General features: G+C 41.0%; 1 protein-coding gene across 1 annotated transcript in view; it reads right to left on the reverse strand.

Moving 5' to 3' along the window:
• Nucleotides 1-24835, reverse strand: part of obscnb (obscurin, cytoskeletal calmodulin and titin-interacting RhoGEF b) — a 57707-nt gene that overhangs the window by 12842 nt on the left and 20030 nt on the right. The window contains exons 28-56 of the mRNA XM_034703702.1: nt 24543-24809; nt 24158-24424; nt 23801-24070; nt 23448-23717; nt 23029-23295; nt 21722-21988; nt 21285-21551; nt 20705-20971; nt 19968-20234; nt 19034-19300; nt 18567-18833; nt 18101-18367; nt 17634-17900; nt 17116-17382; nt 16509-16583; nt 15319-15414; nt 13985-14056; nt 8947-9213; nt 8235-8504; nt 7030-7296; nt 6245-6523; nt 5536-5793; nt 5034-5300; nt 4560-4832; nt 1663-1929; nt 1193-1468; nt 783-1055; nt 375-665; nt 175-204 (exon numbers count right to left, since the gene is read on the reverse strand). Coding sequence (XP_034559593.1) covers nt 175-204; nt 375-665; nt 783-1055; nt 1193-1468; nt 1663-1929; nt 4560-4832; nt 5034-5300; nt 5536-5793; nt 6245-6523; nt 7030-7296; nt 8235-8504; nt 8947-9213; nt 13985-14056; nt 15319-15414; nt 16509-16583; nt 17116-17382; nt 17634-17900; nt 18101-18367; nt 18567-18833; nt 19034-19300; nt 19968-20234; nt 20705-20971; nt 21285-21551; nt 21722-21988; nt 23029-23295; nt 23448-23717; nt 23801-24070; nt 24158-24424; nt 24543-24809 — 7005 coding nt within the window. The remainder of the gene's footprint in view (nt 1-174; nt 205-374; nt 666-782; nt 1056-1192; nt 1469-1662; nt 1930-4559; nt 4833-5033; nt 5301-5535; nt 5794-6244; nt 6524-7029; nt 7297-8234; nt 8505-8946; nt 9214-13984; nt 14057-15318; nt 15415-16508; nt 16584-17115; nt 17383-17633; nt 17901-18100; nt 18368-18566; nt 18834-19033; nt 19301-19967; nt 20235-20704; nt 20972-21284; nt 21552-21721; nt 21989-23028; nt 23296-23447; nt 23718-23800; nt 24071-24157; nt 24425-24542; nt 24810-24835) is intronic.

Below are 24835 nucleotides of genomic sequence, written 5' to 3' on the forward strand. Positions count from 1 at the left end.
TATAAAAAGTGCCAAAACAACTTAACAGTTGCTTAATCATTTAAACTGAAAATGTACAAACTCCAACTTGGCATGATGGGAGATCCATTAAGACTATAAATGTAGTTGGAGAAGGAGAAGTCTGCAGAGTCTGCAAGAAAATTTGCAATCCAAAAAGTAGAACAAATGTCTTACCTGAGCTGATTAATGGCTTTGTGTCTGCCTCTGTATGACAATGAAACAAAAACACACTTACTAAATAGTCTTAATGTGACAAAAAATAATAATTGATGGGTTAATCAAGAGAAAAGACACAACACCAGCATAATTATCCTCTACAAAAAGCAAATGAACTCAGTACTCTATTTCATGGACTAATCCAATCATCCACTCACCAAGCTGCACAGTCTGAGGCAACTCAACAGGCTCTCCAATCCCAGCTCTGTTGATTCCTGCCACTCTAAACCTGTAGCCACTGCCTGGTGTCAGATTTTCAACCACAAACTCTGTGTTGCAAACAGCTTCAGAATGACACGGGAGCCAAAGAGCACTGTCAACCAGCCGCATCTCCACCCTGTAGCCCAGAATGGGACTACCTCCACCGTGTAGAGGTGTAAACCAAGAGAGGGTCACTGTCTGTTTGGTCTTACTGAGGACCTCCGGGTCCTCTGGTGGGTCAGGTACAGCTGGTGGGATGGAAGGAGCAGATGTTTGATGCTTACTGTTACAATTAGATTTTGCAAACTTTAAAATATGAAACAATGATACTATTTCCTACTTGCAGTTGTTCATCAAACACTTACTGATGATTGTTAGCTTGGCCAGTGAGAGAGCATCTCTAGCAGCAAATGTAATTTCCTGTTGTGGTAAAAGAGGAGCCTTTCTCAGGACAAGGCGATAAGAACAGCCGTCAGCTCTCATTGCCCAGAGGTCATTGGGCTTGAGCTCCACTCCGTTAGCGTACCAGGTTATTTCTGACGAAGGGATGGGCTCATTGAGCTCCACACAGAACTCAACCTTCTCTCCCAGTGATGCCACTTTGTCCTCCAGACATTTCACAACATCCAGTTGCCAGCCTAATGAGACAAATACACAATATGAAAACATGTAAAGTTTATCAGTGGAAGTGTCTTGCATTAAAAAGCATACATTATGTAAGACAATCTGATCGGTACAACTTCAAAGTCCTGCTAGGCTCATTGAAGTGACTTACCTTTCACAGAGAGTTGTGCAGATGTTGATGCTGTGCCTGCCTTGAATGTCACTGTGCAACTGTTATTAATGCGCAACTCTTTCAGCAGCAGAAGATGACGACGACCACTTTCAAATGTCACAATCTCTGTGTTTGGGGATTCTTTCACGGGTTTCCCATCAAGAAGCCAGTGGAAGTCCTTGCTCTCAGGACGAGAGAGGGCACACTCAAACAGCGCTTCACCTCCATCAAAGGTCTCCACATTCTCCAGGCCTTGGACAATGTCGATGGGTTTACCTGTAGGAAATAAATGCAAGAACAGAGAAAGAAAGCACAATCAAAAAAACTTTTTTCACATTTTGATTTTTCAACAAAGGACGTCTGTTATGATCAGCAACTGATCAGTGTATTTGGCCACATAACTATAAATATGATGGACCAGACGAGGATCACTTAAGGTTGATGCTCTTTCCATGTGGAGAGAAGCTCACCTTCCACATGAAGTGAAGCAACCACGCAGGCCCCCTGTGCTTCACAGGAGTATGTGCCCCTGTCTTCAGCCGACACGCGGCTTATGTACAAGCGAGCCACGCTCCAGTCCTGCTCCACTACCACCCTTCGACCGTCAGGCTGCAACGGCTGCCCGTCTTTTTTCCACTGAGCTTTGACTGGCCTTGAGAACTGGCAGATGAACTCAGCTGGTTGATTTTGGCCCACCCAAAGGTCCTCCATCTCGTTCACCACTTCAACTGTGGGATCTGGAGGTTGGGGTCATAGGGTCAAGACAAGGCTTGACCATGAGGTATAAGGAAAAATGCAGGACATGCCGAATGACATGTAGGCTTTATAACCCCCAAAAGCAGAAGTGATGCTCATGTGAGAGAAACATCAGGTCTTTATGGAGTGTGCACTACAAATTGCATGTGTCAAGGTCAAATATCTTAAAATATAATCCAATGCTCACTGGGATCACTATATTGTCTAAGTGAGCTCTCATATTTAACATGAACGGGGTAAAAGGGGGTCAAAAGACCAACTGTCAAGGTTCAGGGTAATGATCAGAATAGAGGGGCAAGGAGTGATCGCAGTTGATGAAGCAAGAGAGGGTGATAGGAGGGTAAAAATGCCAAACTCAGAGATATGACATGAGGGGGTTAGAGGTTTTAGTGCTTGCGGGTTAGGGGCAGGGGATTGGTGGGATGGAAGTGAATGGAAAATCAGAAGTCAACAGCAGCCAGACTGCAAGGATGGGTGGAGCAGCACTTTTCCTAACACAACATATCTGTTGTTGTGACTATTCAAAGATTCACTAACTCAGTCCAACATGACTTGAATCAAACCTTCATATCACCAGGATCAATTCAATCACCAATTGTGTATCATTTATATTACAAAGGAACACACACACACTTAGGGCTGCTCATTAAATCATAAAATAATCAGGATCATGAGTGTGCTTTTATGGTTCAGAGCCAGAGGTGCAAAGTTTGAAAATATTCAACGATTTAAAATCACAAATACACGTTTCCAGGTGTTATGAGTAACTCATCTTTTCTTACCAGACACAGCTGTGGCTTCAAGTAAGGGTACTTACACTGTGTAGCTATAGAAGATTATCCAAATACTATTACTCATCTGAAATAAATTCTAATGCTCTTTTTTTTGAGAGATGATTGCTGCAGCAACATTTCAGTAATATGTGGAAATGCTGTCAATCGGCTAGTGATCGTAGTGATCAATCATAAGAGGTAAATGAATGACCTTATACAAAGTTATTTAAGGATGTATCTTGTCTGAAGACTCAGAGGGAATTGTGATTGTTTTTTTTGACATGGCCTTGAATTGGGGTCTGAAATGTTAAAGGTGTGATCTATTTTTAGACTGAGGCACATCAGAAAGTAGCTATCAGCAGTAACAGACTCCGGCCAGTAGTACAGTCATGGTGGTTGAGTAGTTGTGTATTTCCAGGATACATTAAAATACACCTTTTGCTTAACAGCTTAGCCTGCAGTTTCACAGGGAGGCTGGACCCAAAGTGGTGCAGTCATGAAAAGAACTGTCACATGGAGAGGGATAACCATTTACCGTCACAATCACTTCTTAGAGCATTTTAGAGCTGCAATTTAGCATGCAGCTATGACAGAGAAAACAAATTTCACACAGAACCCCTGGCTAGCAAGATCAAATCCAGAACATTCTTGCCAAGAGGTTACAGTTCTAACCCCTGAGGAAAAGTAGACATCTTAACATGTATCCTCTTTTTCTCTTTTCCAATTGTATTTATATTCAAAGGCATCCTGATTGCTTGTCAGACCTCTGTGTATCCATGCCAAATACTAAGAGTCAGGATGAGGTGACAACATGCTAAGCAAGGACTTCTTCACGGCTCTCCTAAGAAAAAGTTTACAACTCCTTCGAACATTTACAGGATGTATATAATCTCCCAAGAGAGTTCTCACACTATCCTTAGAGCCTCCTCCTGAATAGAAGTCCCCAGAAATTTGCCAAAAGTAGGCAACATCCTGATCATCTAGCTTATTTAAAAGAAATGCAGAAGCTTTACTCTAAGCTCTCTCAGAGTTTTCTCATCCGACCATTACGACACTACAGAAAATCATTTTGTCTGTTATGTTTGTCAAGCCTTACATGGTTCAGGCAAGACTATAACACAACAGTAGAACCCATTTTGTCTCTGAAAATGGGTGATAAGTAATTACATCATCAAGAAGTGAGACATAATAGTGATTATTGAGTTATCATTTCAGCAGCCCAACATACTGCATGAAGGAAGGTCTTCAAGGAATCCAAAAAAGGGGCCAAAACTAAATAAATATAAACAAAATTGTTTCATTAACTGCTGATATTGATGTTTTTTTCCATGGATAGCTGTACGTTGTTGGATTAAGATGCTACTCCTCTCTGCTCTATTAGATCTTTGAAGTGATGCTGCACCCAGTTGTATGTTTAGGTGGTATCAGAGCACACAGCAGAAACTCTCCACTGTTGTTAATCATATGAATGATGAAATCAGAAAAATATAGGCATGCATGATGAAGCACTGAAAAGACAAATTTTAACTCCCATTCATCTTTTCACAGACTTCTAACTTTTTACAGAAACCCTGCAGAAAACATCACAGTTTATGTGACTTAGTTATATTTCATGAGAAGAACTCCAATTCTTTATTGATCTGGTTCCTTTGACCAATCATTAAGTGCAACATAGAGGGAATTTGTGTCTACCCCCATCAATTATATAATTCAAAATTAACATTAATACATGTGCATTGTAGTGATAAAGTTTTAAAAATAAACTCAGAATTTTGTGTTTGCTGGATTTGTTATTTCTGCAGGGTCTAAAAAGAAGATACGTCTAATCTCAGTGCTACCTTTGACTAAGAGCTTGGCTGTTGATGTTAAACTGCCAGTTTTGAACGTTACAGTGCCAGAGTCATCTGTGGCCAGGTTCTTAAAGATGAGTGTGTGAATGTGGCACTGGCTCAGTCCTATCTCACAAGAGGGGCTGTTCTCCATCAGGGTGCCATCAAGCCACCACTGCACCTTGCCAGGTGCCGTACCAGACAGCTGGCAGGAGAAGGTTGCCCATTCCCCAACAAAGACGTCAATGGTCTTAAGACCACTCACTATGATGACTGCTTTCGCTGTTGAGCAAAAATACACATATGCATTCACTCAACCTCTAACGTACTCATTATCAGCATTACCTCAACATCAGAACATATCATACAAGACAGACAGAAAAAGACCACATGCAACATCTTGGTTTATAAAGACGAAGGAAAGTCCTTCTTATGACTTAACTTATCAACCTTTAGTCAACTCAACATGAATGAAAAGGCTACCTTGCACTGCCACAGAAGCTGTAGTAAGCTGGTCTCCTGCGTCACAGGTGTAGTAACCACTGTCTTCAGGCTCCAGGTTCTGTATACAGAGCTCTCGAATGCACCCTTCCTCCCTCATCACATACTTCTTACCAGGCTGGAGGACCATGCCTCCTTTTCTCCACTCAACACGAACACCTGGCTTAGACAGCTCGCAGTGCAGGGTGACATCATCACCCTCTACCGTATCCTGGTTCTTGAGCTCTTTTTGGAAGAATGCTGGGGCACCTGGTGAGAATTTCAAATGGGAAATCTGGCATCAGACGCTACAAACTTTGGGGTTTAGATTTCTGAGATAATATGACAGACAACCCAGAAAGATGAGGTTTCACTGCTGAACAGTGATGCCAGAGTGGGATTTGAAAATGGGAGCTCAAGAAATTTCAGCTGACCACATCAATCCTATCTTGGTCCACAATCTTGAACCAGATTTTTTTTTTGTTTTAGAGGCATCTTTCTTTACCTTCCACAGTCAGGGTGACGTCACACTGTGCATCTCCGGTGTCACAGGTGTACGTTCCTGAGTCTTCGGGCAGAAGATTGTGGATACGGAGCTGGTGGAATGCTCCATTTTTCTTCAGGTCATACTTGAGACTTGCTTTGATGGCTGTGTTGTTTCTTATCCAGGTGAGAGTGGCTTTGGGGTCGGAGATGGTGCAGGCCAGAGTGACAGTTTCACCCTCTAGTGCCACAGTGTTGTGTGGTTTCTCTAGTATAAGCACTGTGAATATGGGACACCCAAAACTACATTTAACGTACTTTGCAATTAGATTCAGTCTTTTTTTGCATTACTCTAGGGCTATAAATGTTTGAAGCTATAAACAATAACACATGCATGCATGCTGTGATTATTATATGCTATCACAAATTTTACAGTATAGCAATTAAAACTGACAATTTGATCAGAATATTAGGTCTTTTGAGGTTTGTTCATTAATATATTAATTACAATTTCTCATCTTCTTTAGTAAAACATTTGTGTTAGCATTATGTTAAAGTTCATTTTAAAGATAACTAAAATGAGCCAAATGAGATGGAACTGAAAACAGCTGCAGGTTAGGATGTTGATGATGATGAAGGCGCCAGCAGATTTCCATTTGCCAAGACAAAGCTGTTTGGCGGTCCATGGAGATGGAATGAATAATCTCTAGTGACCATGTCAACTCCTTTACCTTTGGGTTTCTCTTCCACGAGTAGACAGGCCACACTCTTCTCTTCTCCGACAACAAAGGCAACATCCCCCGATTCATCCGTGGTCACCATCTTCAGGACCAAACGCTGCACCGCGCCATGGCTGCTCATTTGATTCAGGTCATTATTTTGAAGGAGGTTGTCTCCAAGCCACCACTCCCAGTTTGTCACACCTGAATGTGACAGCTCAACCTCAAAGACAGCATCCTGCCCTGTGGTCACAGTAATGTCGCAGAGCTCTCGGATGATGCGCACATGCTCTGAGGGTGAATGGGATGATGGAGCATCAGTGATCAAAGCCCAGCAGAGCCTCCAGAAGGCATCACTTAATCCCATAATCTCATTCAATACATAGTCAATGGTTCATTCCCTCAAGTTTGATCCCACAAACATGATTGTTGTACTGTGGCATGCACTACTGACAACTAATTAGCAACACAAACATCAAACTAATGAAATCAAATAACAGAAGTTGAACAAACCATCTCTAAAATCAGTTTACTATATCTGCAGTTTGATTACTCTTAGCAAAAACCTAACAAAATATCAAAAATGTGGCCAACATCAGACAATTCAGTTAAACTTTCACTACATGCCAACAAAGACAAAAGACAAAAAATCAAGGACTGTGACATCCCAGAGAAAATAATGTGGAGTAGATGATATGATCCAGTGCTTGTTAACAGGATGAATATTAAATGAGCTTCAGGAAGGACGAGGACAAGAGGAGACGAGACACAGATGAGACGAATCGCTGCTCTGTTACCTTTCACAGTCAGGGATGCAGTGCTTCTCTTCTCCCCCGTGTCACAGGTGTATTCTCCGCTATCCTTCGCATCCAGCTTGTGTATGACCAGCGTGTGAGTGGTAGTCTTCTGCTCCACGCTGTACTTCTCCCCATGGGTGAGCACTGTGGAGCCTTTTAGCCAGGTTACCATGCAGTCAGGACTGGATGTCTCACAGGAAAGCGTGGCCTTCTCTCCTTCAGTGGCTTCTTGACTTTCCAGCTCCTTCTTGAATTGTACAGGTGCGGCTGCCAGAAAGACCATGATTAATTAGAGCGGATTAGAAATGTTCTCAGGGTAAAAAAGCACCCATCGCAAAAACAGTGAACTCCATAGTTCCATACAAAGCAGCTTAAAACAGAGCATGAAAACAATACTTCTGTTTAAACAATGACAGAAAGACACTGCAATCAATTTAACCAGTGCTCATGTTTATGAACAAATCTGAAAACCAGCTCAAAAAACAAAGCTCTACGCGATGTTTAGTGTCTGTCTATGACCACAAAAAATAAGAGCGGGATTATAGTCTGCTCAGATAAAATACAACTTCCCTTTTTACAACCAGAAGTGCTTAAATACTTTGATTTATTGGTAGTGTTTTTTATTTTTTGTTATAAACACAAGATAGAAGAACCATGACAGGAAGGAGGGAAGAGAGATGTGGACAAACATGCAGCTTAAGGTTTTCCTGCAGGACCCCACTCAGGGCGTTTCGACTGTAATGGTCAGCTTTCAATGCAAAACATAGTACTGTTATCAAGATTAAGAAGGAAGTATGTCTTTCAACATGACCAATGTGTAGGTTCAATACTTCGTTTCAATGTAACAGAACAATGTTTGAGTTAAAGTTCAATGGAACAAAGAGTGAGCATGCAACTACCACGAAAATGTGCCTCAACTCATAGTTAAGTGCAAATTTATATCAAAATAAAAGTGAGATGAAGGGATGACAAGTCAGGATTTAGTTCAGAAAGGTGAAAACAAAGAGGAAGCCTCAGGGAATCACAAGCATCCATGTTCGGGAAACCTTTTTTAAGGCACTGATTAAAGATGGAGGGAGGGTGTCCAACAAGGAAGATAGTGAAGACCATAAAAAGGATGAGGGAGCACAAATGTTACTTTGGGAACAAACTGCTAGTATTCACTCTCGTCCCCAAAAATACTCTAAAAATCATATCTCCCTTACCTTTGATTGTTAGAGATGCAGTGGAGGTATTGTTACCCACTGAGAAAGTCACTGTTCCTGAATCAGCTGTGGTGACGCCTCTGAGTGTCAGGCTGTGTACACAACCATCCGCCTTGATCAGGTTCATTTCATTGTTCTGTAGTGGGACATCCTGGAGTTTCCACTGAGCCATTGGAGCCTCTTCGTGAGATACCAAACATTGGAAGTGGACATCTTCACCCTCGAACACAACGCAGCTCTCCAAGAATTTCATAATGGTGACCTCCACCTCTGTTTGACAAATACATTTGAGTAGAGTAGTTACGCATTTGTCGTCTTAAGTGAGCAAGTGCTTCACAAAGCTTTGACTCAGGATGTGCTCATGTGATCACAGTGTGATTAATAACAACGTCTGTCAGAAAACTGAGTGAATAAAAATACTAGGTGTGTTAATGTCTGTGAAGAGAGAAAGGGAACAAGATGAAATTGGAGAAGTGGGCAAGACCGACAGAAAGTCGTTTATGTGAATCACCACAAGTGTTTTGAAGACCACAAGGCAAGGAAACACGTGGAACAAGAAGTAACACTTGAACAAGTACATGTGGTGAAGAACGGGATCTCCGAAGAAAGTGTCTTTGCACGCCATGCTCAAGTGTTAAGTGATAGATGATACAAGAAAAGATTTGATTCCAAAGGGGGAGAAAAATGACCGTCTTTAAGAGACATCCCCTACCCTGCACAGTGAGGACAGCAGATGTCCTCTGGCTCCCTGTGCCACAGGAGTATTCTCCCGAGTCGGCTCTCTGCAGTTTATAGATTACAAGCTCGACAACGGTGCCTTCCTGTTTCAGCTGGTATTTGCTGCTGGATGCAAGAACCCTGTCACCATGCGTCCAGACCATGCAGGCTCCTGGCTTTGAGGTCTCACAACGAAGAATAGCAATCTCTCCTGCCTGTCTTTTAAGGTTCTGCAGCTGAGTTTTGAAAAAGGCAGGCTGGGCTGCAGGAGAGGGAATGAGGAGAAATACATGAGGAAAACCAATTTTAAGCTTGTCCTACACATGAAGCTGCTCTGCTCAGTCAAAAATCATGAGCAGAGGTGGAAATGAGTTATGTACAAGAACGCTAGTCTATTGTTAATATTCTTGAATCACTTTGAATCCCTTAATTAAATTGTTCCTAACTGATTTCAGTCAATGATAGCGTAAGTATAATTAATATGCCAAGTACACTATTGTTGCTTGTCACAAAATACTGTTACAAAATGATGTATTAACTAACAACAACTAATGTAGAATACACCAAAAGTAATTTTTTTAATACATTAACATTTAAATTACTTGTAGTGGTAAGTCTTTTAGACAAACAAGTCATCAGTCCATTAGAATCTTTGCAAACAGGTTTTAAAAGCATACCATTCAAAGCTACTTGTGCAGTACTTTGACTGTAACCAGTGTCACAGATGTAACTCCCAGAATCCTCTGCGTCTACATCATGGATTACTAATGTAGCCAAGCATCCAGTTTGTGTGATTTCATACTTTGTACAAGGAGAAAGACAAAGTTCTCCTTTCCTCCACTCCACAGAAACATCAGGTTTAGAGAGTTCACAGTGCAGGGTCACACTGGACCGCTCATCAACTGTTTGACTTTCAAGCTCTCTGGTGAAAGTAACTGGGGCAGCTGATGAATGAAAAGAAGTAACCAGATATTTATTTAGGTCAGGAATGGCCTTTATGAAACTGTAAGATGAAGAAGAGTTCATTGTCCTAATGGCTCCATCATACCATTCACTACAAGAGAGGCTGAGCTCATTGTGTCCTCTGAACAACATGAGTAGCTCCCTGTGTCTCCAGTGCTCAGATCATAGATCTGTAGCTCATAAAGAAGTCCCGATTGTTTCATTTGGTACTTTTCTCCACAACTCAGGACTTGAGTTTCTTTCTTCCACTCAACAGGGAGTCCAGGTTTCGAGAGCTCACAATGGAGAGCGACAATACCTCCCTCCTCAGCCACCTGGCTTTCCAGCTCTTGAATGACTACGACCGGAAGAACTGAGGATTGAATAAATTACATAAAATGATGATGTGTAATTTTGTCACCAGCAGGCTTTTAAATTAGATACCAGATGAAGATTCAAAAATAGTAACACACACACACACACACACGCACACACACACACACACACACACACACACACACACACACACACACACACACAGTTACACTGATTCAAAGTCAATGATCCATATTCCCAATCAAAACTGGTGGCAGCTTAGTCCTTCAAACATAGCTCCAACAAATTCCTTGAGACAACAATCCAAAATCAACGAATCTTGCAATAACAAGTAAATGCACACAAACCAGAATGAGAAAATGCATTCAAAGTCACTCAGGAAACATGGCACAACATGGGAGGAAATAAGTACTGTGCAAGCACCACATCACTTGTACCTTTGCCTTTCACATTTGTATCTAGCTTTGCAGACTCTGGCTGGAGGACTGCTTTAAATCCATCAGGCTTCTGTGTTTCTGAAAGTGTGATTCATCTGATCAGACCTTTATTATCTACAATAAAAAAACAGCTGAAAGGATAGCATAACAGGCTATTTGGATCTCAACAAACTTCACATAAAAATGCCAACATGCAACGTCTAACTCATCAACAAACAAGACAAACAATGAGCCAGGCACCTGACAAGAACCTGAAGACCCAAACACACTGTGTCACAAAATAACAGAGTCATCTGTGGCATATACTTTCACAGCAGACAAACAAATGAAAACCAACCTATTTTATACAGTCTATGATACCATCAGAATACAAACAACAGCTTCATTTGCCTTCTCTCTGATTCTTAACAACACCACCACATACCTTCAACTCTCTCCTTGGATTCCTGCTTCTCAGGTTCAACTTTGGAGGAAACTGCTGAAGCTGCTGGTTTGTCTGCTGGAACTGAAGTTATATGATGTAGATTTTTATTTCACTTCATATTAAGGTGGAACTATTCGCTGGCAGATTGAACGAGACATTGATCATAAGCAACGTGCCACAACTTTTCCAGCCCCATAACCAAGACAGCACAATACCACTGACACTGGATTTCAATGTGTCTATACTGACATGGACAAAAGAATAAACAGTTATGAACTGTACAGCACACCGATATACAGACTGAAGCCAAAGCACAGGATACAAAAACACAGTATGCATGATGTCTTATAAAGCAATAAATCTTGGGTAGCATGAACAACCCTGGAAATAAGAGTCAGCAGTCTCTCAATCAATTGTCATTCCACAAAAAACAGCAAAAGCACAAATGTTCCACAAACACCAAGAACTGTGAAATAACATCACAAAACAGCCACTGCCAGGCATTTACACAATACACATCCACATCAATCAATAATTAGAATTCATGTCCTTTATGTCAACTATCCAACCCTTACAGCAGCACAACCAAGCAACAATCAATAAGACAAATACATCTTAGAAAGTAGGAGACATCCGTAGAGGTAGAACATCATCACTAAGCAATGCAATCACTGAGCAAGATGTAGCAGGAGACTTCAAAGAGGCACAAGATCATCAAAGAGTTAAAATCTTTTCATACCTTCTTCTAGCTTTTTGGTCTCCTTCTTCTGTGTCTCTTGTTTTGCAGTTATTTCAGCAGCAGTTTTTTCAACTGTGATAAAACACAACATAAACCTCACAATCTCACAGAGGTGCATTATATAACCTAAAGACAATAGATGGGAGCCTGTGAAGCACGCACAGGTTCAAGTACCCCATACATTCAGAGTACCAGTCACCTGTTCACAACTTCTCACACCAACAAATGTTCTTCTGTCAAATGTGTTTTTGTTCTACATGCTTGAATGATATCTGAAATAAGAAATATGACAGCCCTGACAGATGTCATAGTTTCTGTCATAAGCCATGCACACATGTGATCAAGTACCTTCAACTCCCAATTTGAGCTCCTGTGACTCTCTCTCTATCTCCTGTTTGAGAGGCTGCTGTTTCGGGGTCTGTCCAGTAGTTGGCAGTGCAACAGCTATGAGAGTGGACACAACATTGGACTAATAATACTTAAGTGCTTCAGGATAGCCTGCAGAACACCAACATTCTCAAGTAATCCTAGTAACTCAAAGACTGTGGAAATTCAATGATGCTGAGATTAAAACAATGCCTCTTGCAATGACAGAAATCACAACATTACATACGAATCAAAGAGTAGCAGTCACCAACAGGAGGTCGAGGGGGCAATCTAACAGTAGAGTAACACCATGTTCACTCTTTGAGCAATTACTTAAGCCAATAAACAAGAAAATATGCACACACAAAAACACTCTCAGTTTCACTGATACAAAGTCAATAAACCATATTCCCAATCAAAACTGGTGGCAGCTTAGTCCTTCATACATAGCTCCTACAAATTCCTTGAGACAACAACAACCCAAAAACAACGAATCTTGCATTAACAAGTAAATGCACACAAACCAGAATGAGAAAATGCATTCAAAGTCACTCAGGAAACATGGCACAACATGGGGGGAAATAAGTACTGTGCAAGCACCACATCACTTGTACCTTTGCCTTTCACATTTGTATCTAGCTTTGCAGACTCTGGCTGGAGGACTGCTTTAAATCCATCAGGCTTCTGTGTTTCTGAAAGTGTGATTCATTTGATCAGACCTTTATTATCTACAATAAAAAAATAGCTGAAAGGATAGCATAACAGGCTATTTGGATCTCAACAAACTTCACATAAAAATGCCAACATGCAACGTCTAACTCATCAACAAACAAGACAAACAATGAGCCAGGCACCTGACAAGAACCTGAAGACCCAAACACACTGTGTCACAAAATAACAGAGTCATCTGTGGCATATACTTTCACAGCAGACAAACAAATGAAAACCAACCTATTTTATACAGTCTATGATACCATCAGAATACAAACAACAGCTTCATTTGCCTTCTCTCTGATTCTTAACAACACCACCACATACCTTCAACTCTCTCCTTGGATTCCTGCTTCTCAGGTTCAACTTTGGAGGAAACTGCTGAAGCTGCTGGTTTGTCTGCTGGAACTGAAGTTATATGATGTAGATTTTTATTTCACTTCATATTAAGGTGGAACTATTTGCTGGCAGATTGAACAAGACAACGTATCATAAGCAACGTGCCACAACTTTTCCAGCCCCATAACCAAGACAGCACAATACCACTGACACTGGATTTCAATGTGTCTATATTGACATGGACAAAAGCTCTAATGAAGAATAAACAGTTATGAACTGTACAGCACACCAATATACAGACTGAAGCCAAAGCACAGGATACAAAAACACAGTATGCATGATGTCTTATAAAGCAATAAATCTTGGGTAGCATGAACAACCCTGGAAATAAGAGTCAGCAGTCTCTCAATCAATTGTCATTCCACAAAAAACAGCAAAAGCACAAATGTTCCACAAACACCAAGAACTGTGAAATAACATCACAAAACAGCCACTGCCAGGCATTTACACAATACACATCCACATCAATCAATAAGTGGAATTCATGTCCTTTATGTCAACTATCCAAACCTTACAGCAGCACAACCAAGCAACATTCAATAAGACAGATACATCTTAGAAAGTAGGAGACATCCGTAGAGGTAGAACATCATCACTAAGCAATGCAATCACTGAGCAAGATGTAGCAGGAGACTTCAAAGAGGCACAAGATCATCAAAGAGTTAAAATCTTTTCATACCTTCTTCTGGTTTTTTGGTCTCCTTCTTCTGTGTCTCTTGTTTTGCAGTTATTTCAGCAGCAGTTTTTTCAACTGTGATAAAACACAACATAAACCTCACAATCTCACAGAGGTGCATTATATAACCTAAAGACAATAGATGGGACCTTGTAAAGCACGCACAGGTTCAAGTACCCCATACATTCAGAGTACCAGTCACCTGTTCACAACTTCTCACACCAACAAATGTTCTTCTGTCAAATGTGTTTTTGTTCTACATGCTTGAATAATATCTGAAATAAGAAATATGACAGCCCTGACAGATGTCACAGACAGTTCATACCTTCCTCCAGTTTTTCGGTATCCTGAGAGTTTACAATCACAGCTGCTGGAGCATTTGAAAGCTTTCCTGCTGTGATAAAACATGATTACATGTGAAACATGGTACTTCCAGCAAAGGTCATACAATCTCTCAAATGAATACTTCCTATGAATCCGACTTTAAAGTGAATAAGCATTATGCAGCACATAGACTGACGCCAAAGCACAGGATAAAGAAACCACAGTATGCATGATGTCTCACAAAGCAAAATGTCTTGGGTAGTATGAACACCTGTGAGAATTAGATTTGGCAATCCCTCAATCATATCGCTTTAACAAAAACCAGCAAGAAGCACAAACGTTCCACAAACACCAAGAACTTCTTTACAAGGAAAGTTGAGTAACATCACAAAACAGCCACTGCCAGGCATTTACACAATACACGTCCACATCATTCAATAATTAAAAATCAACTGTCACACCCTTACAGCCACGCAATCAAGCAAAAGCTTGAAAAGCAAACATTCAATAAGACTGATACACCTTAGAAACAAGGACACATCCATGAAGGTAGAGGTAGAACATCATCACTAAGCAATGCAATCACTGAGCAAGATGTAGCAGGAGACTTCAAAGAGGCACAAGATCATCAAAGAGTTAAAATCTTTTCATACCTTCTTCTAGCTTTTTGGTCTCCTTCTTCTGTGTCTCTTGTTTTGCGGTTATTTCAGCAGCAGTTTTTTCAACTGTGATAAAACACAACATAAACCTCACAATCTCACAGAGGTGCATTATATAACCTAAAGACAATAGTTGGGAGCCTGTGAAGCACGCACAGGTTCAAGAACCCCATACATTCAGAGTACCAGTCACCTGTTCACAACTTCTCACACCAACAAATGTTCTTCTGTCAAATGTGTTTTTGTTTGACATGCTTGAATAATATATTGAATAAGAATTAAGACAGCAGTGCTGACAGTGTTGACAGATGTCACAGTTTCTGTCATAAGCCATGCAAACATGTGATCAAGTACCTTCAACTCCCAATTTGAGCTCTTGTGACTCTCTCTCTATCTCCTTTTTGAGAGGCTGCTGTTTTGGGGTCTGTCCAGCAGTTGGCAGTGCAACAGCTATGAAAGTGGACACAGCATTAGACAAATAATACTTATGTGCTTCAGGATAGCCTGCAGAACTCCAAAAAATCTGTCTTCATACCACTAAGCCACCCTCCATGCAACAAAGTAACTTAAAGACCATGGGAATTCATGGATGCTGAGATTAAAACAATGCTTCTTGCAATGATGGCAGCACAAGCCAAATAATCACAACATTAAATGTATGAATCAAAGAGGTACATTCACCAGCAGGTGGTCGAGGGAGCAATTTAACAGTAGAGTTAAACCATGTGCAGCCTTTGAGCGATCCCTTAAGCCAACAAGACACAAAGTAAGCCAACTCATAATGTGACAAGCCTCTTTCTGATTAGCACCAGCCATTAGCCAAGACATGAAGTGATCATCCAGTTTGATGTGTGTTTCACTTTTTTCACTAAATCAGGCAATGCAAAAAATTCCCAAGCAAAGCTAATAAACTTAAGCTCAGAATTGCCTTCAACTGTCTCATTAATTTCTTGCTTTTTCTGCTTGTCTTTAGCAGCCAAGGACGGAGCTTCAGGTGCCTTGACTACAATATCAATATGATAAGGACATAGGGATGTTGCATAAGTATAATGGCTTCCTGTGTAACTGCAAATGCTCAAACATTTAATCTTCTTAAACAAAGTAAATAAAATGTTCAGAACAACAAATCATGCCAAACACGAGTAAATATGCACATGGAAACATCAGCCGATAACAGGTATCCCAAAACCAGCAACAAGCTTCTGGCTCAAGTAGAAGCCTTTCTTTTTCTTTTTCCTGGTCTTTGAATGACTCAGGTATTCCACATGTTAGACAGCATACACAGGAAGAAAGCCAACATAAAAGCTGCAACACAATCCAGAAAGACATAAGACGCAGGAGGACTCAAAACTGCAACCTAAATATCAGGTCAACTCGACTGGTAATACGCCACATAACACATTGTTACAACCTTTACAGACTTAAAGTTAAAAGTCCCATTTAAGGGCAGGCTGCACATAACAACACAAAAGGCCATTTCCAAGATGGACGGAGCACATAAAGCTGAGAGTCAGGCCAGCGCATTGCCTTTATTCCCATCATACCTTCCACTGTTTCTTTGGTTTCCTGTTTCTTAGATTCCAGTTTGGTGCTTGTAGGAGGAGCAGATGGCTTTACAGCTAAAAGAAAACAGTTTGAGTTGATAATTTAACAATTATAAATAGTAATAATATAAATAGCCATTAGCCACAATGCTCATGTGTTGTAAATAACAATTTCAGGAAGTTGTGGGGCTACATGGATAACACTACTGTAGAATAAAATCATGAAAAGAGCGATAATCACATAACAGAAGAGACAACACTCAAGAGGGATCTAGGCAAACACATCCAACATACTGATCCAACACATGAAAGGTGATGAAGCTTATGCTGGACTTAAACAAGAAAGCTGACATTTGATGAACCAGCAAACAGGCGTCATGGAATAAAGGAAACAGGGACAAAAAAAAAAAAAAGGAAGAACATCGGCTGAAAATGAGAATAAATGTGTAACATGTTCACTCATTCAACTCAACATGAAGTCTTAGTTGTAAATGATTGAATAGTTGAAAAAAAATCTCCTGCAATTACCAAGAAAAATGCATTCTCTAAATCACAACAGCTGACCTCAATACAATGCAGAGGATGAAAACATACTTAATCCTCCTACCCTTGATTTTGAGACTAGCTGTGGTCTTCTGGTCGCCACACACACAGCTGTAGTCTCCACTGTCATCTGGCACTGCTTTGTTGATCAGAAGTTCATTCACCAAGGCCTTCTGCTTCATCTGGTACTTCTCCCCAGATTTCAGGACCTGTGCTCCCTTCTTCCACTCCACTGGGACTCCAGGTTTAGAGATCTCACATTGCAGAGTAACACTGGCTCCCTCCTCAGCTTCCTGACTCTCCAGCTTCTGATTGAAGGTCACTGGTTGGGCTGAGCATTTATTAGTTGTTAGAAACCAGTGACTTGCTATCACATCAAATACACATAAATAAATAATTTTGTTAAAAACAATAGTACACAAAACAAACACATAACAGGAAAGACAAGACGAACAATTTGTGATGAATGATCACACAAATTCCAAGACATACAAGTCAAAACGTATTGATACCAAAGCAAAACTGATAAAAGAAAAAAGATGATACTGTGACAGACTCTTTGTAACATTCAACTTTTCATACCCTTGATTTTAAGAGTTGCTGTGGTCGTCTGGTCCTCACACACACAGCTGTAGTCTCCGCTGTCTTCTGGCACCACTTTGTTGATCAGAAGTTCATTCACTGAGGCCTTCTGCTTCATCTGGTACTTCTCCCCAGATTTCAGGACCTGTGCTCCCTTCTTCCATTCCACCTGGACTCCAGGTTTAGAGATCTCACAATGCAGAGTAATGTTGGCTCCTTCCTCAGCCTCCTGACTCTCCAGTTTCTGATTGAAAGTCACTGGTTGGGCTGAAGATTTAGTATTTGGTTAGCATCAAATGGGATGCAATAACATAGAATGTTAAAAAAAAAATCCACTGAACCCAAGAGACAAAGACTAATAAATTACAATCGGCAATACTATGCAACTTCAAAACCATGTTCCAACATGTGAAAACAACAAGCTGCTTTGTAGTTCCACAGATAGACTCCAAAAATCTTCACCCTACCCTTGATTTTGAGGCAAGCTGTTGTCTTCTGGTCTCCACACACACAGCTGTAGTCTCCACTGTCTTCTGGCACCACTTTGTTGATCAGAAGTTCATTCACCAAGGCCTTCTGCTTCATCTGGTACTTCTCTCCAGATTTCAGGACCTGTGTTCCCTTCTTCCACTCCACTGGGACTCCAGGTTTAGAGATCTCACAATGAAGGGTAATGTTGGCTCCTTCCTCAGCCTCCTGACTCTCCAGCTTCTGTTTGAAGGTCACTGGTTGGGCTGAAGATTAAGTATTTGGTTAGCGTTAAAATGGGATGCCATAACATAGAATGTTAAAAAAAAATCCACTGAACCCAAAAGAATAAAATGATAAATTACAACCAGCAATAATATGAAACTTCCAAACCAAGTTCCAACAGGTGAAAACAACAAGCTGCTTTGCAGTTCCAAAGATGGACTCCAAAAATCTTCATCCTACCCTTGATTTTGAGGCTAGCTGTTGTCTTCTGGTCTCCACATACACAGCTGTAGTCTCCGCTGTCTTCTAGCACTACTTTATTGATCAGAAGTTCATTCACTGAGGCCTTCTGCTTCATCTGGTACTTCTCCCCAGATTTCAGGACCTGTGCTCCCTTCTTCCATTCCACCTGGACTCCAGGTTTAGAGATCTCACAATGCAGAGTAATGTTGGCTCCTTCCTCAGCCTCCTGACTCTCCAGTTTCTGATTGAAAGTCACTGGTTGGGCTGAAGATTTAGTATTTGGTTAGCATCAAATGGGATGCAATAACATAGAATGTTAAAAAAAAAATCCACTGAACCCAAGAGACAAAGACTAATAAATTACAATCGGCAATACTATGCAACTTCAAAACCATGTTCCAACATGTGAAAACAACAAGCTGCTTTGTAGTTCCACAGATAGACTCCAAAAATCTTCACCCTACCCTTGATTTTGAGGCAAGCTGTTGTCTTCTGGTCTCCACACACACAGCTGTAGTCTCCACTGTCTTCTGGCACCACTTTGTTGATCAGAAGTTCATTCACCAAGGCCTTCTGCTTCATCTGGTACTTCTCTCCAGATTTCAGGACCTGTGTTCCCTTCTTCCACTCCACTGGGACTCCAGGTTTAGAGATCTCACAATGAAGGGTAATGTTGGCTCCTTCCTCAGCCTCCTGACTCTCCAGCTTCTGTTTGAAGGTCACTGGTTGGGCTGAAGATTTAGTATTTGGTTAGCATTGAATGGGATGCAATAACATAGAATGTTAAAAAAAAAAATCCACTGAACCCAAAAGACAAAAACTGATAAATTACAACCAGCAATAATATGAAACTTCAAAACCGTGTTCCAACATGTGAAAACAACAAGCTGCTTTGCAGTTCCACAGATGGATTCCAAAAATCTTCATCCTACCCTTGATTTTGAGGCCAGCTGTTGTCTTCTGGTCTCCACACACACAGCTGTAGTCTCCACTGTCTTCTAGCACTACTTTGTTTATCAGAAGTTCAATCACTGAGGCCTTCTGCTTCATCTGGTACTTCTCTCCAGATTTCAGGACCTGTGTTCCCTTCTTCCACTCCACTGGGACTCCAGGTTTAGAGATCTCACAATGCAGAGTAATGTTGGCTCCTTCCTCAGCTTCCTGACTCTCCAGCTTCTGTTTGAAGGTCACTGGTTGGGCTGAAGATTAAGTATTTGGTTAGCGTTAAAATGGGATGCCATAACATAGAATGTTAAAAAAAAATCCACTGAACCCAAAAGAATAAAATGATAAATTACAACCAGCAATAATATGAAACTTCCAAACCAAGTTCCAACAGGTGAAAACAACAAGCTGCTTTGCAGTTCCAAAGATGGACTCCAAAAATCTTCATCCTACCCTTGATTTTGAGGCTAGCTGTTGTCTTCTGGTCTCCACATACACAGCTGTAGTCTCCGCTGTCTTCTAGCACTACTTTATTGATCAGAAGTTCATTCACTGAGGCCTTCTGCTTCATCTGGTACTTCTCTCCAGATTTCAGGACCTGTGTTCCCTTCTTCCACTCCACTGGGACTCCAGGTTTAGAGATCTCACAATGCAGAGTAATGTTGGCTCCTTCCTCAGCCTCCTGGCTCTCCAGTTTCTGATTGAAGCTCACTGGTTGGGCTGATCATTTAGTATTTGATTAGTAACAAGTCCCAGTACATAACAAGACAATTACATATACTGACATCAGTGGGTCAAAATGTCACATAACAGACCTTTCGAAAAACAGAAACGTTTCAGAGCTCAGAAGCCAGCTGTTTTTTAGTGTAATGTTTTAGTTTATGGGTTGAAGCAAATTTAAAGACAATCCTTCCAACAGCTTTAGCATAAAAAAATACAAAAGAGGAAATGAGATTAAGCAAGAATTGAGCTTCACAAGCCATGATTTTACTTTTGCAATATAAAAAAATAAAATAATTTGATTAGTAAAGACTAGTTTATAAAACAGATTGCAGGGATACATGAGTTGCAGAAAGATGTCAAAAGAAAAGAATATTATCCTGCTTTCATGGAAATTTGTCTAACTTGTTTGTATATCATTTTTCGTATTGAATGTTCCCAGATTAAATCTTCAAAATTCTTCCTCCTACCCTTCACGCTGAGGCTAGCTGTGGTCTTCTGGTCTCCACACACACAGCTGTAGTCTCCACTGTCTTCTGGCACTACTTTGTTGATCAGAAGTTCATTCACCGAGGCCTTCTGCTTCATCTGGTACTTCTCCCCAGATTTCAGGACCTGTGCTCCCTTCTTCCACTCCACTGGGACTCCAGGTTTAGAGATCTCACAACATAGAGTAATGTTGGCTCCCTCCTCAGCTTCCTGACTCTCCAGCTTCTGTTTGAAGGTCACTGGTTGGGCTGAGCATGCATCAGTTGTTAGACACAAGTAACTTGGTATCACATCAAATACAAAAATTTAAAGTATAATTATTTTGTTAAAAACAATAGTACACAAAACAAACAAATAACAGTAAAGACAAGACAAACAATTTGTGATCAATGATCAAACACAGACAAACAAGTACTGAACAAAGAACAACAAACACTTATAATTTGCCATCCAGACCAGAATGCAGACTCTGAAACCCATGTCTCAGTGTGTGCTGAAAAAAAAACCTTCCTCACAACTCATCAAACAAGATCTGTAATCTTGCATACTTAATCCTCATACCCTTGATTTTGAGGCTAGCTATGGTATTCTGGTCTCCACACACACAGCTGTAGTCTCCGCTGTCTTCTGGGACTGCTTTGTTGATCAGAAGTTCATTCACTGAGGCCTTCTGCTTCATCTGGTACTTCTCTCCGGATTTCAGGACCTGTGTTCCCTTCTTCCACTCCACTGGGACTCCAGGTTTAGAGATCTCACAACGCAGAGTAATGTTGGCTCCTTCCTCAGCCTCCTGACTCTCCAGCTTTTGTATGAAGGTTGGTGGCAATGCTGTACAACCAAGTTGTCATTACTTACTTGTAAATATCAGGTGAAATAAATAGTTTTACAACAGTTCAAAGGAAACACAAAGGAACAGTTCAAAGCAGCAATGACATACATCCTTTGTGAAATGCAACATTCACACACAACTTTTTCAAAACGACTTCCTGAATCCATACCGTTGACTTTCACTGTTGCAGATGTCCTCTGGTCTCCACATACACAAAAATACTCTCCACCATCTTCAACCTTCAAGTTCTTAATCTGGAGCTCACAGGAGGTCTCTTCCTGCTTCATCCCATACTTCACTCCAGCTGTGAGAGTTTCAGAGCCTTTCTTCCACTGAATGTTGATGGCAGGTTTGGATAATGTGCAGAGAAGAGTCACAGTCCCCCCTTCATTTGTCTCCTGGTTCTTGAGGTTTTCTTTGAAACTGGCTGGCAGGGCTACAATAAAATAAACATTGACCGGATTATCCAAAACAGAAAGCTGTATTTTGCTCGTTGGTGATGGAGAATGAAGAGTGAGCGTCAAGAACAATTGGTGAGTTCTTGTACCACCATCATCCACTGTAGCTTAAGGAGGGAAGTAGTGAAGTGGTTCCTTGACTGATGTTATTTTTGATTCAGGATTCACTAAAACAGTGCACTCAATCTAAAAGAAAACTTTCCAATGACAATATGATGGGTTGCCTCCATTTCTCAAATGCATACGAAAACCACCAAAGGAAACAATCTTGAATGCAGTGTACAGAGCTTGCATGAAAAAACAATGCATGTAAGTACAGGACACTATGAAACACTTGCACATGCTGATGGATGTCAGTCACAGATGTGGAGTTTCTAAATTATACAAATCCATGACAGAAAGGATAGATCAGTGCCAAACAAAAAGAGAAACCTAAATCATTAAGTAACAAACTTACAACACAAAGTAACAAAAAAATACAATTTGGCAAATGCAGGAGATTTTGTGAAAATTACTAAAAAGCCCTCCTCAGTTCAGGCTTGGGATGCACCTGGTTATGATCTGGGCACACGTGTACATGAAGCAGATCCTGAGAGCCGAAACAGCCAAAAATGACGCAGATTCATCTTCAAAGTCATCGATACATCCTCTGGGTTTTCTACCTTAACCAATAATAAGCAGTAAAACAGCCAAACCAAACCAAGCTATGATGGAAATAAACGCAGCATTCATCTCATTCACTTCAAAAACCATTAACAGCAGAAGATGGTCCTTTACAGTATTCAATTTCAGGCTCCATTCCACTTATGCATGAACTAAAAACAATCTTGCAATTAAACATTTGAACAAAAGAGGCCAGCACCAGTACAGTAATACTTACCATAATCTGCACTATCGATTTGTGCCTCGTGAAATGAATGTTTATTATCAAATAATTTAAACAAAAACATTACCGTAACTGGTACTTCAACACAAGAACTTACCCTACACTTGTAGACATACATATTTAAGCTCTTACCATTGACTGTCAGCTTTGACATGCTCTTGGCTGTGCCCACGTCACAGGTGTAGATATCCGTGTCTATCTCCTCCAGGTGTTTGATGGTGAGAGTTAAGACGCCCTCCCTCTGGGACATCTCATATCGACCACCAGCCTTGAGCTCCGTGTGACCTTTCAGCCACACCACAGTGGATGGGGTTTGCGCAGTCTCGCACTGCAACGTCACAGAGCCCTTCTCATCTGCTTTGCTGTCCTTCAGCGCCTTGGTGAATTTATGGATTGGCTCTGTAAAAGGGAGATGACCCACAGTTTAAGTAGTGGATGCAACTGTAGGATTGATCCATCGACTGGTATTTTTTTTATCAATTATATGGTAAACGGGTAAATGCTTTGAAACCGTCAGAGATTTGAATTTCAGTTAAATGGATAAGTCTTACCCTTGATTTCAAGTTTGGCTCTAGTGGTCGCACCCCCAACGACTTCACAACTGTACTCTCCAGAGTCTTGAGCAGAGACATTATGAACGGTCAGCTTCATGACCTTCTCCTCTTGACTAATGTCATACTTTTGGCTCTTTTTAATGGCTTTGCCTTCCTTGGACCACTTCACAGTTGAACTAGCCTTAGTTACTTCACAGACAAACACTGCATCTTCCCCTTGAACAGCCGTAACATTCTGCAGTCCCTTTGACACAGATGAGGCTTTACCTGCGGTAAAGGAGGACACATGCTGAAGTACTATAACATTTTCTACTTCATCTTGGCATCCTAAAATCATCTATTTAACTTACCTTCAACTGTTAATGTAGTTTTGGAGCTGAGGTCTTTATGCTTGAAGGTGACTTCTCCAGCATCAGCAGTAGTGACTTCATTTATGGTCAGCATGTACTTGCGCCCTTTACTTGAGATTTTGAAGCGGCCACCGTTTGTAATAGTTTGGCCATTAAGAGTCCAGGAACACTCATCAGTGCTCTCCCGAGATAAGATGCACTCAAAGCTACAGCTCTCTCCCTCATTCACTTCAGAGGACTTCAGCCATTTGGTTATTCCGATGCCAATCTCTAAGATTGGGATGGAGAGTAGAAGTTAGTGAAGATGCCAAATGTTATTATATGCATGAGAACAGTATTTCAAACCACAGTACCAACCTCTTACAGTGACCTTTGATTTGGAAACCTCAGTTCCGAGATCACAGGTATACTCTCCGGCATCTTCTTTGGTGACGTCCTTAATGATCAGTCCCAAAGACTTGCCTGTGTGAAGCAGCTCATACTTTGGTCCGGCCTTCAAAACTTTGCCTTCTTTTCTCCATGTGGGCGACACCCTGGGCTTCGACGCCTCACATGCAAGAGTTATCATGCCTTTCTCCTCTCCAATGACATCATCTAAAGACTTGAGGAACACAGCAAGCTTCTCTGGAAAGGACAAAAGGATGAATCATTTTGTCAGTGTCTGGGTGAGGGTGGGCCACATTGATGGATTTTTTCAAAAGCACATGCCAAAGCTGTGACAGTAGTGCATGAAAGTCCTTACCTTTAACTTTAAGTGTTACGGACTCTTTCACCTTACGGACTTGGAAGGTGATAGTCCCACCATCCTGAGGTGCCAAGTTTTTCAACGTGAGCTTGTGGACTTTCCCATCATGAGCGATGGTGTTGACTTCATTAGTGAAGAGCACCTTGCCATTCAGAAGCCACTGCACCTCTTCATCTGCATAGTTGATCTCACATGTCAACACTGCATCGTTGTCTTCATCAACCTCTGTGTCAGCCAGGTGCTTGGTGATCGTAATTTCACGCACTGAACAGAAGAACCAAGAGACTATT

Source organism: Notolabrus celidotus, chromosome 15 (genome assembly GCF_009762535.1).
Source record: "Notolabrus celidotus isolate fNotCel1 chromosome 15, fNotCel1.pri, whole genome shotgun sequence".
Taxonomy (NCBI): Eukaryota; Metazoa; Chordata; class Actinopteri; order Labriformes; family Labridae; genus Notolabrus; species Notolabrus celidotus.